This window comes from Nilaparvata lugens, chromosome 1, assembly GCF_014356525.2.
Source record: "Nilaparvata lugens isolate BPH chromosome 1, ASM1435652v1, whole genome shotgun sequence".
Classification (NCBI taxonomy): Eukaryota; Metazoa; Arthropoda; class Insecta; order Hemiptera; family Delphacidae; genus Nilaparvata; species Nilaparvata lugens.
Window position 1 is genome coordinate 41,014,300 of NC_052504.1, and position 18,084 is coordinate 41,032,383.

The 18,084-nt window shown below is 36.7% G+C and overlaps 1 protein-coding gene across 3 annotated transcripts in view; it reads right to left on the bottom strand.

Annotated features, from left to right (window-relative positions):
• Window positions 1–16,368, bottom strand: part of LOC111056417 (protein LSM12 homolog) — a 32,792-nt gene extending 16,424 nt beyond the window's left edge. For 2 of the 3 annotated variants that reach the window (XM_039434083.1, XM_039434072.1), the window contains exons 1-3: window positions 16,154–16,337; window positions 7,935–8,068; window positions 4,028–4,137 (exon numbers count right to left, since the gene is read on the bottom strand). In XM_039434083.1, the coding sequence (XP_039290017.1) occupies window positions 4,028–4,137; window positions 7,935–8,068; window positions 16,154–16,274 (365 nt within the window). In that variant the 5' untranslated portion in view covers window positions 16,275–16,337. Of the gene's footprint in view, window positions 1–4,027; window positions 4,138–7,934; window positions 8,069–16,153 lie in introns of all 3 variants that reach the window. The other variant, XM_022343779.2, reaches the window with a different exon arrangement.
• Window positions 16,369–18,084: the final 1,716 nt, after the last annotated feature.

Sequence of the window (18,084 nt, forward strand, 5' to 3'; positions counted from 1 at the left end):
ATACTCGAAAGATCTTATAATGAAAAGTTATTCCATATACTAGTGAATTGAAGTATTGTATTATGGAATGCTATGTACCCATCTCTTTGTATATAGGGCATGACCCTGACTACAAATAAATCAAGTTATAAAAATAATGGCTATTTGTATTTTAAAGTATTTTTTTGTATTTGAGTTTCTTATAGGAAGCACCTAAATAATGTTGATTTTATTATATAACTGAAGTTAAGTTAATTTGTATTATCCTAGTTTTTTTTTATTCTAACATCCGTCAAAGTACGGGTCCATCAAAGTATGGGTCCATCAATGTACGAGTCCATCAATTTACGGGTTCATGAATGTCTTTAAGCCGCTGAGATGCCTCTGAATCGATGGCAGTCCTAGAAGCTTGGGGTATGCTGTCTCCTGTCCATCTGGACGTGTAGAGCTCGATCACCGAGCCTAGATTCAAATTGAAGAAACAGCTTTGAGGTAACAACTTTTTTCCAAATTAAACGAACGTCCCAGGAACTCCGGATGTGACAGAATGGGTTTTAGTAACTATAGACTTTCAAAAAGGGAGGGGTGTAAAACGTGCGAACCATCCAATCAATTAAAACGTGCGGAATTAGACTTTTTTGTTAAATCGTAACTTTGGAAATTGGGAATGGATAGATTACAAATTTTATTAATTTGGTTTGAGTAATAGATTTTCGGTTGTATCTTTACATTGAAATGTGAGGCCATATTTTCTCTGTAAGGATCCAGCTGGGAATTTCAGTTTTCTTTAAATTTATATTTTATAATCTACTAAAAACTACTAAAAGTTGAATTAGTATAAGAAATGTTTAAAGGTCCCTTATTGATAAATTAATGTTTTAAAATAATTTTGGTCTTAATGTTTAAAGGTCCCTTATTGATAAATTAATGTTTTAAAATAATTTTTGGTCTTAAAGTTGTAAAGGATCGAATAGAAGTTTCAAGGACACTAGCTTTTCTAAATTTGTTTTGATATCACATATTTTTGAATAGTCTTCCTATATAAAATTCCGTGATGTGATACTTGAGGAATATTTGTCTTTGCAGCCTTCATGATATAAAGATACAGAATAGTTATTATTGGGGATTATTAATATTTGATGTTTTAAAAGTTTCCAAGTGTGTTCTAAATGTTTGAAGAATTTTATGTTGATATTTCTTTTAAAAGATGTATTGTTATTTATGATTGACTTCTGAGAAATATCTATGATAATTTTCAATTCTTCTTTCTGAAATTAGAGTCCTTTAAGCTTCTTATGATTCAATCTAAAACGTTTTCAATGTAGAGCAGACAGAGTAGGTTATTACCGAATTATCTATATCAGAGATAACTTTCTAAATTTAGTAATTTTATTTTCGGTTTCATGATGTAACTTCATTTTGTTTTATTAACTGTTGAATTTTAACTGTAAGAGGTGACAATATATTTCATATCTTCTCTCTTATTTCGTTGTCTCTCTTGTCATTTCTGGATTCCCGTTCTCTAGTTATATTGTTCTAGTTATATTGTGTGTGCTTCTAAATTCTAAATTACAAATTAACTTTCTAAATTCATAGCACGGCACACTTTATTGACTTACTGCAGCCTTTGACACTGTGTGGAAAACGAGTCTCCTGCTGAAGCTGGGGAGAATGTTCAAATGTTCCAAACCCATCAGACTATTTGATAGGTTCTTATCAAATAAAAGTTATAGAGCTTATCTGGGGGAGCAGATAAGCAAGAAGAAAGTGCTGAGCAATGGTGTACCTAAGGGATCAGTTTTATCACCAGTTTTATTCAACATCTACACCTTAGACATCCCACAAATTAGAAGCAATATATATATATATATATATATATATATATATATATATATATATATATATATATATAAAATCCTTGAGACAGATACCTGACTAACATCCTGACTACCTGCATAATTAGGGGTTCTAAGTCAAACATCCTTCCATATGAATAACCAGCTGGCAAATGAAGTGCCAATTGTGAATATTTGTCAAAAGAAGATCCCAATGAATCGCACCTACATTGGAGTTACACTGGACATGTCACTGACTTTCCGAGAGCACTTGGAGAAGATCAGGAATGAATCGCACCTACATTGGAGTTACACTGGACATGTCACTGACTTTCCGAGAGCACTTGGAGAAGATCAGGAGGCTAGCTGGATCCAGAGGCTAGCTGGATCCTCATTGGGGAGTTAGTAAGGATAATACTCTGAGGACTACGGCTTAGATCTCCGCTTTAGAACAGGTCAGGGAAGATGTCCGAAGAATATGAATAGATGGGGCCTGGCGGATTCCCCTCTTTGAGAATGTGGTCTGGAGCAAACTTTGAGCCATATCATTGTTGTGTGTCTATTGACAAGGCTTCAAGGATGGCTTCAAAATTTGTGTAAAGCAGATGACGAGGCCATACTTTGGCTCATCAATTTGAATTTGCAATTGTGAATAATGTTCACTTCATTTTTCAAATGGGAAGTCATGTGATAGGCCTACATGATTTCGATACAGAATTTTAAAAGAAAATTGATGGCGATATCTGCAAATCGATATCTTGAAACCATTTCAATGATCTTTACATTTAAAGATACTAATAAATCATACACAAAAAACAGACTGCATTTGAATAGATCAGGTAAAGAAAAATTGGTTAATCGGATTACTCGATCAATTTTCCACGTAGATTTGCCTGTGTATCGTGAAGTTCAAAGAGTGACGATATGATTTTAAACTGATAACTGAGGACAAGGATGGATATCATGTTTCAAACTTAAATTATGATAAACTTTAAACTAAATCGAAAAATACTTTCAAAAAGAGATTCAGACACTTACAGTCGAATGTAGACGTTCGTTTTCCTCATGAAAAATGTGTGAAAAAAAGAAAGATCAAAGTGATACATCTTAACGTAGGATTACTGGCTTATAAGGTGGGTCAGGTGGAAATATTTTTGGATGATGAAAGCTCCAGATTTGTTTCTCATAAGTGAGCAAGGTCTGACTGATGATAAATTAAATTCAATTAAACTGCACAATTATATATTCTTGAATTATTTTGAAAGAAATGATATGAGAAAGGAAGGGGTCGCTATTTATAAGAATGATTCAACTATGACTGGAAGTTTAAAGATTACGGAGATGGGTTAGAATTTTTCCTAGCAAGGGATTTTTGAGTGCTGTGACATACAGGTGGAATTGGATAATCAACGTATAATTCTGTCATCAATATATAGGAGTCCTGATGCTAATGTTGATATATTTGTTGAAAAGTTGAGTGTCTATCTCAAAGAATTAGAACCGTTTTTAAACTCGCATGGAATAATAATAGGGGGGGGGGGATTTTAATGTAATTATTATGAAGAAAGATAGAATTGCAAATTGCTCTAATAACTTAATGAAGATTTTTGGTCTGAACTTGAGGATTCTCTTGCCTACTAGAATTACCGAACTGACGTCAACCTTCATTGACAACATTTGTACAAATTTTCCAGTCAATAAACATGAGGTGATTGAGTGTCATATATCCGATCATCATGCAGTTTCTATCACTTATAAACAGCCATCTGGGAGAATTGGTCGTTTTAAAAAATACATTACACGGAATTTGAATCGCCAGAACCTTGTAGAGTTGAAGAATAGATTGAGACTTGAAAATTGGGGTCGATGTTTGTAGCCATAATGCTGCCATAGAAGTGCTACTATATTGCTTTCACGATTCATATCGATTCGTGGGCCGATTGTCCTGGTTTCATGACGAATCCATATAATTCCACCAACTCAACTTGGTTTGATTGATAAATATAACTGTTCTTACCAATGTTAGTGTTGTCCCAATGACTTCCTACCCGTCTAGTTCCTTTTGTTAAGTTAATACAACTGAGAAAAATGTAAAATTTATAACCACTTTATTGATCACAATAATATTTGAATAATGATGAACGTTTATTTCAAATTAAAATCAGAACTGGAACAAATAAGAAAGGTTAAATAAGTAACGAGTTGATACTCACGTTTTACAAATGGTGAGGAATAATTTTTGGCCATCGGGTGAAACTCCTGCTGCTAATGCTGTCACTAACCTTCTCTTTTCTTCAACCTGATTTCTTACTCTAGTGTTCAACTGCAAAATAATAAAAAAATATTAGACAAAATATTATAGTTTGGTATAACCTACTAAAATGATTCTACAGATTTGAAGAGATTATATGTAGCAGAAATAATTTGGCGATACTTCCTTCAACTGCACAAAGATAGTTGATTACATTTAAATATGTTATGTTACGTTTGAAGGGACGGATTCAAGGATCCAAAGTTTCAAAGAACCCCACACGTCAACCGGAGTTTATTGTGTTCCCAAGTACGTTAGTTGGGCAAATCAATACCTGTGTCCTTTACAAGATGCAGGAGTTTTTCCCTATACTAACATTCCATTCATCACCTGGTTGCTTGTAGCCAAACAGAGCCCTTCTTCTTGCCCATAGTCTCTCGCAATCCAGTGTGATATGCTTGGCAGGCTCTTAAGACTGATTGGTCCTCGTGACCAACGTGGGTCCCACTCCTGGCCTTCATTGTAGGTCCTTCGGCTGAGGAAGAAGTCGCCAAATTGCCTCTTGGACACCTGGCCACCGTCGACTCATCATCTTGGCCCACATTTTGTGCCTGAAGTTCCATCCATCTCTGGTCTCTTGGGTTTTTTCTTTTTGTCCCCCGAAAACTTTGCAGGGTCAAAAGCCTCACGTCTACCAAGAAGTTTTGCCTGAAAGGCCGCCCTTCCTTGAGCAGCGGTGAGGTTTGGTCTTTCCACCAGCAAACTCGTGACCTATGTGAGTTCCACTCCTGTCCTTTTTTGTGGGATCGGTCTCCAGATTGCCTCTGAGGCGCGTGGCGACTGGCCACCCTCGACTCAGCCTCTTGACCAGCATTTGAACCTGGAGTTTCAATCGTCTCTGGTCTCTTGGGTTTTTCGTTTTGGCCCTCCGAAACTCTGCAGGGTCAAAAAGCCTCACCTCTCCCAAGAAGTTCTGCCTGAATAGCCGCCCTTCTTTGAGCAGTTGTCTGAGAAGCTCATCCTTCCTCTCCAGTTGAGATAGAGTAATTGAGCTAACGTCATCTATGTTGTGATCAGTAGAAGCCTTTTCAATGATGATAGCCTCTACATAAGAGTGCAACGGAACCTCCTGTATTCCTGAAGCACCCATTTCAGATTGAGGAACCTCCCCTGATGGGGCAGATCCCGATGGATTTGAAGGCAAGGCAACTTCTGGAGTTGCCTTGGGGTTTGGCTTGTTTATGTGGTTCCCACGAACAGCTAGAGAAGTGGAGTCAACCCAGTCAGAACCCCGTATGTCCAGGCAAGGCTAAATACCACAGGGGGGCGCCTGCTATCCTGCAAACACCGTTAGAGACATAATATAAAAGCACTACCCATCAGCACAATAAATGTTTTATTGTAGTAGCAAGTGAGAACATTAAAATGCATTACAACGTCAAATGGTAACAACAAAAGTAAAACACATAACAGATAAATACAACTATTAGGTACTAAACTATAAGTAACAATTGTACATAGATAAATAAATATAACTAATTCTACACTCAGAAATTGATCTTTGATCTCTCATGTAATAGACTATTAGGCGTCTTTCACACGATAGGAGACGTGCAACTTGACTGAACAGTGTTCACGTTTTATTGTCGAAGTAAATTGAGACCAATCGTGTCTTTCACATGGGGATCCCGAGCCAGGAACCGCCTTTTGTCACGTCTTTTCCCCTCGAGGCAAGCAGAAACCAGTTTTGATCGAGATACTAGCGGACAAATCGCCGCTTTCAAATGGTGATCCTACGTCTCTCCGGTCATTACTTTTTCTCAAAATCTATCTTTCTTGAAAATGAAGATGGAAAGATTCTGATTTCGGATTTGGATTCAGCGACCCCAAATTCTTTAAAACGTAAGTCCCGTTTTCGAAAATATCCGAAAACAAGGAAGATATGGCTGTTTTAATAAAGCTTTCTATTATCATATAATTATACGGTATAAACGAACAGGTACTGTACTATACAGTACGTATGTACTGTAGCTATTATAATACAACTTACAATGTATCCGTGTAGGAAACTTGGTGTGATATTTATCTTGATTTCTGAAAATCAAGGTAGTAAGATAACTTTGAAAAACCAATGTTTTCCTGTCGATTGACAAAACAGATTAAAAATTATAAAATTAAAAAACAGATTAAAATTATTATTAGACATATTATATTATATCTTACACTAAAAACGTGTAACAGATATCCAGATCACTATTCAAGCTATCAAGCTTTTCATAAATTTATTAAAAACTTCTCAAAACCTTTGCCTGTCTCTTCGTGAGGCAGGAGTATTGTTATCTTAGTACGTTTACCATATGATCATAATATGATAATGGAAAGATATATTAAAAACAGCTATAACTCCCTTGTTTTCGGGTATTTTTGAAAATGGGACTTACGCTTTAAAGAATTTGGGGTCGCTGAATCCAAATACGAAATCTGCTATCTATATTTTTAAGGAAGTTGGACTTCGAGAAAAAGTGATGAGTCATACTTTGAGCAAACGTCGGCTCAATTGTAAGATCCGTCGGCTGAATTGAAAGATCCCCATGTGAAAGCAAAGTAGAGCTGCAAAATATGAAATATAATCTTCCGTAATATGATCTTCAGGAGGCAGGATTCTGCTGTATGAAACTAGCCTTACACTTCAAGATTCATTTGGAAAATTTCATTGATTGTATAAATACGATTCTTCGACAAGTTACCTTTAATTTATTTTTAAGTTTTTTAATATCCATGTTTCTGATAGGAGGAGGTAGAAAATTGAATAATTTTATCACTGTATAGATAAAAGATTTTTGACTCCAACTGCAGGAGGGCGCCTGGTATCCTGCAGGCACCGTTCGGCTAGGGCCACACGAGCGCACATAGTGCGTGCGTCTGTTGCAACTTACTTTTTGCGGCCGTCGCCAATGACACCACACGAGCGTTGAGTGTGGTGCGTCAACGTCAGTTGGATTTACGCAATTGAACAGGCGAAGCAATAATTTTTGCATGTCTCGACGTGCGTTGTAGCATTTCTGAGCAGTTCAAAAATCACCGTCCGTTACGATTTCCGTTGCTTGGTACGCACGTACCTCGTGTGTTGTCACCAATTCACTTCTATGTATTTCTACAACGGACGTTAAAAAGTAAGTTGCAACGGATGCACGTTGTGCGCTCGTGTGGCCCTAGCCTTAGACACCTTATAAAAGCACCACCCATCAGCACGGTCCACATCACACCTTCGGTTGGCCTAAGAAGTAAGAATATGACCAGGAAAGACCGACAGATAGAAAAAGAAAGAATGGCACAAAGCTAAGTCAATGGAAAAGTGACATTCTTGAAATGAAAAGTTCCAAAGCATATTAAGAAGGAGAAGAAGGGCTTTGGAAAGGGGGTCCCTTTTAGTCGCCTCCTACGACAAGCAGGGATACTGTGGGTGAATTCTGGTTTTCAACAAATACTTGAGTTCGACTCAAAAGCTCCCCCAACCCACTAAAAGTACATTTAAATATATAATAGTAACTTGACCCTGGCCAAGAAGTGAAATGCATTTTAAAATGTTCCTCACTAACAATTCCCTAAAAACATAACGATAAGCCTACGTAACGATAAGTATGATTCATAAGAAATGAATTGGGCTACTACTTATTTCACAAAGGTTTCGGAGTTGCGCATGATTACTATTTTTCCCCTAACGCTACTGACAATTTAGAGATATTCTCGCGTTAAATTGACAAGACTTAGTAAAATGATAAAATTAGAATGTTATAAAGTTATTTGTACCTTTGAAATGTTTAATTCAGTATAAACAAAGAAGAAACGCATATGAAAAGGATACTTACTCTCTGCAAATTTAATGCTGGTTGATGTACGGGGGAAATATTGACTTCTTTTCTTACTTGTACATCACTTACTAAGGACAAATTCACTACATGTACATCATTCAACGATGCCTTTCCACTAGATGATGAGCATTCTGAGAAAATTGTTGAGGAAAATTCAAAATTTCATTTTTATACATTCTCAAGAGAAACACACATTAAAAATTATTAAATAATAATCCGAAGTCTTCTCTGTTGAGCGGATATGCTTTATGATACAAGAAGATAGGTTTCAAAAACAAAAATATTCATTTAATCATTATTTAAATTTAACAGGCAGGCTTTTGTGCAACTAAGCCTAAAGGTGTAACTCCTTAGCCAGCTTCTCGAGACTCGAGGTTAGAACCGCCGTGTCTATAGTCTATAGCACATAACCTATAAATTCATTGGATTTTTATGTTGTATGAATGTGTTTGCTACTATTTTGCTTTTAAAATTTATATCTAATAATGAATCATCGAATCTAATGAACTTATAGGTTATGTGCTGTACAAAGGCTTCAACAATGCAGTCAATCATCCCTGAGACAGCCGTAACCGTTCACCTTCCACGTCTAAAACCATGCTGAGCATCCGAGAACAGGTATTTTTTTCAAAGTGGGACACAAGTTGCTCCTTCATTAGGGTCTCAAGCACCTTACCCATCAAAGGAATGTTCGATATAGTGCGGTAGTTGTTCATAGACTCAGGGTCTCCCTTCTTATAGACTGGTATTGTGCGTGACAACTTCAGGGCATCAGGGAAATAGCCATGACTGAAACAGGCATCAAGCAGATGAGACAAGGGCACAGCAATCTCGTCTGCAACAAACTCCATCACACCAACAGTGACTCCATATATGACAGGGCTAGGGCAGTTCTTGAAGCTGATTATATAGCTCGAACAACATCTGACGGCCTGATTTTCTTCCACCTTTCAAATTGCTGCTGCAGCCCGGAGCATTAAAAAATCCTCTTAATCAATTTTTGTCTCAGCAATCCTTTCCACCTCTCCAATGCAACAATCAAATTTCTGATCTGAGACAGTCTCGGTGTGTACCACGATTTATCATCACGAGTCCTGTCAGACCGCCTATGTTTCCTTGTGGGTCCTCTGAAATTTCTGATTTTTTTAGGAAATAACCATCATCACATACATGAAAGTGTCGAAGAAAGCACAAAATGTAGTTTAAGGCAGATAGCGAGTAAGAAAACTGCTCCAGTCAACACCTGCATGTGCAGCCTTGAAGAAAGGCAGTTGGTCTTCCCTGATGATTCGATATGAGGTAAGTCCAAAGTCAGGCAGACTAATCGCAGAATCACTCAGCGTTTATAGGCTTAGGTCCATCATGATAAGCAATAACGGGATCAATATTATGGTAACTTTATTATAGGCGTAGGTCCATCATGATCAGCAATAACGGGATCAATTATGGTAAATTTATTATAGGCGTAGGTCCATCATGATCAGCAATAACGGGATCAATTATGGTAACTTTATTATAGGCGTAGGTCCATCATGATCAGCAATAACGGGATCAATTATGGTAACTTTATTATAGGCGTAGGTCCATCATGATCAGCAATAACGGGATCAATATTATGGTAACTTTATTATAGGCGTAGGTCCATCATGATCAGCAATAACGGGATCAATTATGGTAACTTTATTATAGGTGTAGGTTCATCATGATCAGCAATAACGGGATCAATTATGGTAACTTTATACTCCGAAGTATTCAAGGATGTTACAATTGTATCCAAACAGGAGCTGCCACGCGTAGGTTCACAGTTAGCAATGACTATAGGAGAAATTTCAAGGCAGAGTAGTTATTATTCTACACTTCCAAATTTATGTTCATGTCTCCTCCCGGTATACGATTTTTACGCAGCCTAGACAGAAACTGTGAACATCAATCTATCATCTCCAAGAAGTACTCAAGGTTTCCACACGGTGCACGGTAAACAAAGACTACAATGGTGGACAAGGTACTGATCTCCACACAGGCAGGTTCAATTTAAAATTCAGCACAATACTGCATAACGTCAATTGGTTTGCAATCCAAGCTCTCTCTAACATATATAGCAGCACCACAATTATTATAATTTGTCCGAGCATAAGCAGCAGCCAACTTCAAGGAAGAAACAGAGGAGTACTATTCAGTTTCAGAATTCATTAGATGATGCTCACTTTTACACAATACATCACTTATACACTTATACTAATACATCAGGACAAACATTGTCAACAAATGAAGAAACCAACTTAAATTTGGTTCTTAGACACTAAACATTTACATATAAAAACTTTACTATTTTATTTACAAAATGCACGGAATCCATGCATGGTCCATTTTTTACTGTACATGGTTTATTCAACTGACAGTCTTTTTGAACTGTCTCCTGAATAAAAAATACTTTAAGGCTAGTGTTTTAGACAAAAAAACATAATTTTGCTCTTTTTTCAAAGTCAATTTCGAATTTAAAACTTGCTAGCCAGTTTATCAACTATTGGGTCTGATAAGAATCGCTGAGCTTTTTCAGTCTATGTTGTGGGAGGTCTATGTTGTGATTATGTCTTGTCCCATAGCTGTACCTGTCCTGTCTCAAGATTGGGTTTGATTTCTTGACCAAAATAACGACTTCCAAGATATATATGGAGACTGCCGTTAGTATTCCTGTTTTTTTTTTTTTTTTTGAAGAGGGGTTTGCAATGCTCAATGTAGTTGGTTCTTAAAATATTTCTTATTACTCTCTTTTGGATTTTCAGAACTCTCTCTAGATTTTATTTTGCAGACGATCCCCAGGCAGCTATACCTCAAGTGTGAGACAAATAGCGAGTGGTAGGCAGTTATTGCTGTTTTTTCATCGGTTATATTTCTCATTCTCCTAAAGACAAATGTTGCTGATGAAAGTTTTCTACATAGACTCTCTATTTATGCTGTTTCCATGACAGATGATTGTCTAGAATGACACCAAGAAATGTGGTGAATTCTACTGTTTGCACAGTGCTGTTTTGTTGTTCGTGTTGTACATGGTGAGTCGGCGTGAAATTTATGTACACTGTTTTGTTGTTGTTAATTGCCAGTCTCATTTCGCTGCATATTAGTGTTCCTCCTGCAAGCGTAGTCAACAAGGTTATTTTGTGTCACATTTTTAATTGCAGGGAGTAGAATATTGGTGTCATCCGCAAAAAGAATGCACTTTTTGTTACCTTGAAGCCTGTCTGGAAGGTCATTTATATATATATATATATATATATATTAGAAAGAGCAATGGTCCTAGGATCGAGCCCTGTGGCACACCCCTCCTTACAAGTCGGAATGACGACATATATGAGTTTATTGATGTTTTTTGTTGAAAATCCAGTTCCACATACTGCCTTCTGTCCTTTAGATAATCTTCGATCCATTCTAGTGCACTCCCCTGGATTTTCTTAAATTTCAATTTAGTTTTGAGAATTTCCCAATCAAGGATGTCAAAAGCTTTGCGGATATCAATAAAAGAACCTGAGGCTGATTCTTTGTTTTCCCATATTTTGCATATCTCATCACACAAATCAGATATTGCTGTTGATGTGCTGTGGTTCTTTCGGAAGCCATGCTGATTTTTTTGACAATAGTTCGTTTCTTCCAAGGTGTGTTATTAGCTGGTTGTAGGCCGCTCGTTCAATGATCTTGGAAACGACTGGCAGATTAGCTATTGGTCGGTGGTTTTTTGGGTCAGGTTATCTCCTGATTTATGATTTGGATAAATCTTTGCTATTGTCAATTTATGTGGGAATTTTGCCTGTTTGAATGATTCATTTATTCCAAAACACCAGATCCTCTATACCATATTGGCTGCTATGTAGTTCAGTAAGCACTAAGGTGGAAGGAAACAAGTTATGTCCATTGGTGGTTCTTTCTCCCACCCCATAATGGTGAATCATGGCGTGCCACAGGATCAGTGATGGGCCCTCTACTCTTCCTGAACGCGATCAATGACCTTGGGCCCATTGGACCTGTCTTAATGTTTGCAGATGACGCCACAATCTACTCAAGCGGGCAGACGGTAGAACAGGCGGAATTACATGCACAGAGAGTTTTTAGCAGTGCCAAACAGTGGTTTGCAGAAAATAGACTCTGAATGAGGGAAAGACCCAACAACTGGTCTGTGGACTCCGTAGCATCGCTGACTCTGCCCATCATTGACTCAAAGTTATAATGGGCAAGTCACATTGAGGGAGTTTGTTCCAGGCTGGCGCGGGTGGTCTAGGTTTTGCGCAGACTTAGGACCCTTCTCATCTGGAAGAACTTGATCATGGTTTATCATGCTCTCTTCCATTCCCTTCTTCTGTACGGACTCTTGCTGTGGGGACATGCGGCGGGCTGCAAGAGTGTGCTGATGCTCCAGAAGAAAGCACTTAGGGCCGGTTTCCTAGCTCGGGATCTATAAGTTCTGGAGTTACAGAGTCCAGGACTAAAATAAGCGCTAGGGTCTAAATCGACTTTCTGAGTCACGATTTTATCTTCTTAACTCCGGGGTCTATCAAGTTCTCAACTTATTTGAGTAGACACGAGGGAAATTCAAAATATTTTGCTGTTGTATTGTTGGCATTACAGCAAAACGAAAACAGCTGATTGCAGCGGGATGATTCAAATGAGCATGCTCTCCAAACTATTTTCTAAAAATACGTTTCGATTTCTTTGTAGGCCTATTCAAAGCAAAACCTAACCTTTTGAAAGATGAATGAATAAACATTTCATTTTACATTATGCTATTATTGATAATTGATCCTAACCAGTGATTTTGGAATAAAAATTTCATAGACTATTTGAAAAAGTATTTGTTTTGAAAAAACTGAAATAATAATTTATTATTGTTATATCAATATGTTGACTAAGACATTGATTAATAACATTCAGATTGGAAAATAAATTCAAAGGCGATCCTTGTATTATTTTTCTTACATTAATTTTCAGGTTATATCACAGTCGTAAAATAAGGTTAGTTTTTTACGCATAATTCTGATACAATTTTATTCCAAAAAAACTTGCTAACTATAAAAATTATTAATTTAGATGGACTACTCCAAATAATTTAGGCATTCCATGACATCTATTTGGCTTTTCATCTACTTTAAAACAATAACTGAATTGTGTTTGTTCTGTTAAGTCTAGAACTTAAATTTAAACCCTACCCTAGTCGAGGGTTTAAAATCACGCTGTTTTAAGTTCTGGACTTGACGATTTTTAATAAATCCTCGACTCGGAAAGAGGCGAGAATCTAATTCAAGTCCTGGACTTATGATCCCTTCACTCAGAAAGTGAAATTATAAACTCCAGGGTCTAACGTGATCTCTGAACTCCAGTCTATTCAAGTCCTCGTCTACGTTAACGCTCTGACTCGGAAAGCCAATTTTCTGACTCCAGAGTTTAAAGCCAGTTAAAATCTAGAACTTGGCTAAATCCCGATCTCGGAAACCGGCCCTTAGAGTTATCACATCAGATAAAGATATTAGGAATATAATTATAGGAATATATAGCATATTAGGAATAACAGTGGGGTATCGTGAGCACTGTGTTTGCATGTTTGTTTGACTGGGCGGGCATCCTACAACCAGTGCAAGGAGAGCAGTCAAGTCCGCACGGATCAGATCTTCACGGTTATAATACACGGAGGAGGCTGGCAATTGATATTCCACGCTGTACAACTAGTAAGAATAGAAGGACTGTTTCCCCATTTTTGCCCTTCGCTTGTTCAACGACCTGCCTGTCAATGTGAGGAATCTGCCAGGAAATTACTTCAAAATCAAAATAGTGAAGTGGCTGAAGAATAACCCATTCTACACCATGAGTGAATATTTCGATGCACACAAGGACAACATAGCCTGACCTGCCATCTTAGAAGTAATTTCATGACGCCATCTATCAAGTTAACTGGTCATTGATGAAGAAAAAGGGATAAGGAATAAGCACTCGTAGCGGCAGCTCTAACCACGCCTCTGGACGAGCGTTTAGAGCAGCGTAGATAGAACCGCTGAGACTAGAACACAAAATCATTTGATTCGATGATTCATTAGATATGAATCGTAAAAGCAATATAGTAGCCAACACTTGAAATTCATCTGCAATCATAACGTTCATAACAACATAAAAATTCAATAAGTCATCAAACCAAATGAATTTATAAGTTATGAGCTCTAGTCGCGGCGTCTCGAAATGCCGCTAAGGATTTACACCTCAATATTTTATCAAATATGAGCTAAGCTGGTAAGTTTAATTAATCTTCTTGTATTAAATTATTACTTTCGGTTTAAATCAAACTTGATAGTTTTCCATGTTATATTTAAAAATAAAATGAATTCACTTCTCTTTTAAAGTCTACTAAAATTATGGACACACAAAAGTTATCAGGTAACCTTTATTTTTAATACAGAACGACACATCTAATTTCAACCCAACCCCATAGTTAATGAAACAAAATCATATGATGATTATCATATCCTATTATATTAAGCGAGCAATTTCTGTATGTACATATAAATTTGGTTATGTGGTTATCTGGTTGTATGGGTAGATATGTTCAAGAGAATTCGAAAACGGCTCTAACGATTTTTACGAAATTTGGAATATAGTAGGTTTATGATATAAAAATTCGATTGCACAAGGTCTCATTCCTGGGAAAACTCGCTGAAGGACATGAAAAGGATAATTCATCCTTGGTAAAACAGATGACGATTTCTGTCAATAACAGAAGATGCGTGTGTCTGTGTGGGAGATCAGCTGTGTAATCAATATTAGCTTACCGTATCTCGCGATAAATCTAGAAAATTTAATTGAGTCGATCATGATTTGTTGACATGAGATGGTACTGTATGTGTATATATCATAATATTCAAAGTTAATCATTATTTTACTGTTCTAAGTGATTATTAAGTGTTATTTTGTTATTCAATTTGGTATGTAAACAATCTAAATTAGAAATCTTATGTTTTCAAATATTTGGACTGAAAATTTGACCTGAATTCAAGTGTATGGAACATAACCTACTTTTTGGAATATCTAGTGTATAAATCAAAATTCGGGGAAGAAACAGTTTTGGGCTATGCCTGTTAGTCCTTTCCCAATCATTCTAAAGAATTGAGATCTGTTTATCAATAAATAAATAACAAGCGAAGCTCGGTGCCCCGATATTGAACATAAATTAGCAATAATTCAATGTTTATTTAGTTATCAGGTACCCTTTATTTAATATAGAGCAACACATCTAATTTTAACCCAACCCCATTGTAGGTAGACCTTAAGTTTTGCAGATCATAAAACAAAATCATATGGATGATTATCATATGAACATAAATTAGCAATAATTCAATGTTTATTTATATTTTGGGTCTTTATATAGGAAATAGGTCTTCAAGAGTTGAAACTATTTGTGTTGGTAATAAAATGCTATACCTTTCCATATCTTGTTTCTCATAATTGTGTTTGGGCATGCATGACTGCACATGTGCACTTGAACGAATCTAATGTGATCATACCCTGAAGCACGGAATGAATAATCTAAAAGTTTTCTCGGAGAGATGACAACATGATTTTGAACAGTGATAAGATAAGAAAACAAGGCAAGAAGACTTTATAGAACAAGAAAGCTTAGTTATAATACGTACCGTATATAAAAAGATCCATTATAACTATCAGAAAATATGTGTGGAAAAAATCAACAGTTATTAGCTTACTTCAAGTAACTTTTTGAAATCTAAAACTAATTGTAGGTTAAGCATGAAAGACTTAGCATTCCTCCAAGACTAAACAACTAAGATAACCTTCATTGGTTGTGAAATGTATCAACTACATAAAGTTATCAATAAAAATAACTAGCATAATATACAATTGATAAAAGTGAACAGCTTAACAAATGTTACCAATTGAATCTAATGCAATGCGGTTAAGCGTGCATTGTCATTCATACTAAGCAACAAACGTTACTACTTTCCAATGATTGAATATAGAAAACAATTAAAACTCTGTGTTCATTTGAAAGAACAATATTGAGTAAATGAAATAGTCGAAAAGACAATACTCAAATGAGTATGGATAATATAATACACACACAATTATGATTATTTAAAATTACAATGCTTGTTTTAGGCTAAATAGAAGAGGTGGTTTACCAGCTTCGATGCATTTTTCAATTTCAATAATATTACAGAAAAGGATACTTAGTATAAGCATTTTTGTTTGAGGATCGAATGCTTGAACCTCTCCTTCAATTTCCTTATTATAACATGTTTTACAATACACAATACTTCCTATACCGAAACAATCACTAACACCAGCCATTTTTACATTATCCAATCATCATTCTATGTTTTCTATCATCCTCTGTCTCACCACTTCACCAACACTACAAACACACCTCTCCATCAATAGGGATGCTCTGCTTTCTTGATATGGAGTTGCTACAGCCACGGCAGAGTGGGCTGCTTGTGTCTTTTCAATGACATCAGTGAAATCACTTTCAACTTATTTCGAAACTCCAGTCTTTGTATAATCATAAAAGAAGTATAATAGTATATTCTACTTTTTAATCTGTGGACTGGTAATATGTAATTTTTATCACAGATCACAGTTAATATTAATGAATTAGTCATTTGAAAACACCTCATATCCATTTTTCATCGAAATTGAGTTAGGCATATTAGGAATTTTTTGTAAAAGCAAGATGAACCTAATACAGAATGCGGCAGCAAAACTTCCTTTTTTTAAGTGAATGAATCTCTTTGTATGGATCGGAAAGTTTGTATTTATTTTTTGTAATCTAGACATATTTATAAAGTTTTGCTTCGATTAGTTTTGAATATCAAATTTGGGTGGGTGAAGTCTCCCATTCTCCATTTATACCACAAAGTAGAAGGAATTTCTTCTCTGTGCATACACTGAGTAAACCGATTCCTGTCGTTTGTCATGACTCCTGCCAGCATTGCAGGCGTTATGTAAGCAATTTCTTCCCTGATGTAGGGTCCTGTGACGGCTCACATAAACAAGGGATTTCAAAGACCCCCATAAAAAAATTACAAGTGTTCGAATTGGGAGATTCATTGGGCTGGCCACTCCAAATCGCTCCTTATTGGGATGAGGCATCCTGGAATTTGTTCCCTCAGTTGAAGTCACGTTCAGAAAGTTCCTGCATGATTACCATCTTGTATAGATGGAAATAAATATCATCACGCCGGTTACACATTGGGCGGTTTCTGCCGCGGCGGTGATTTCGGTCGCCGCCGTTCGAGCAGTAGTCTATGGAAGCTTACACACTGGGCGGCAGAAACACCGCCACAGAGAAGAGGATCCCTTCTCTGTGACACCGCCCAGCCAAATTGCCGCTGGCGGCAGCTGTGCAGCCGTCCTCCGTCCACTGCCACTGTGACTGGTGATTTTTTTGCCGCTCTTGTCTACGCAGTGGCGTACGCTACCAAATGGGTGTTTACACATTTGGCGGTTGTCTACTGTCACCGCTGATCAGTCTTCTTTCTCAGTTGCTCCTAGTCAGAGGTCTTTGAAAATCAGCCTTTTAAGTTGTGTCTTGTTGTAAAGTTTGTGAGTTGTTTATAACATTCATTGATTCTTTTGTGGTGTGTTTGTGGTTGAGTGTGTGTTATTCTTCAAGTGTTTGTGGTTGATGAGTGTGAGAAAATAAGTGAGTTAATATACAATGAGTTGTTGATATAATTTGTAGAACAGAGGCTAGTTTTGTAGGACAAAATGTGCAAAATGCAATTAACTGAACACTCATGAAACAGAGAAGTCATAAAGCCTTGTACACACGTCCGTACAGATTCGCGCGAACAATCGTATGTACACATGCCTCGGCATTCACTGTACGTCCTTGTGGACGCGTTCCACGTATGCCTCGGCATTCAAAAAGCTATCTGATTTGCAGACGACACGAAGACATGATAGATGTAAATTTTCCACATCATGACAACAATGGTGTCATTCCATCATTGAAGATAATTATTACAAAATACAGCTGTATCATTTATTTCAATGACTTGTATAATAAAATCGAAAATAAAACTTAACAAACGATGTTGGTGGGTTGAACGATTGTAGGTTGAACTAAGAAAATAAATTGCCACATGACATAAGATAT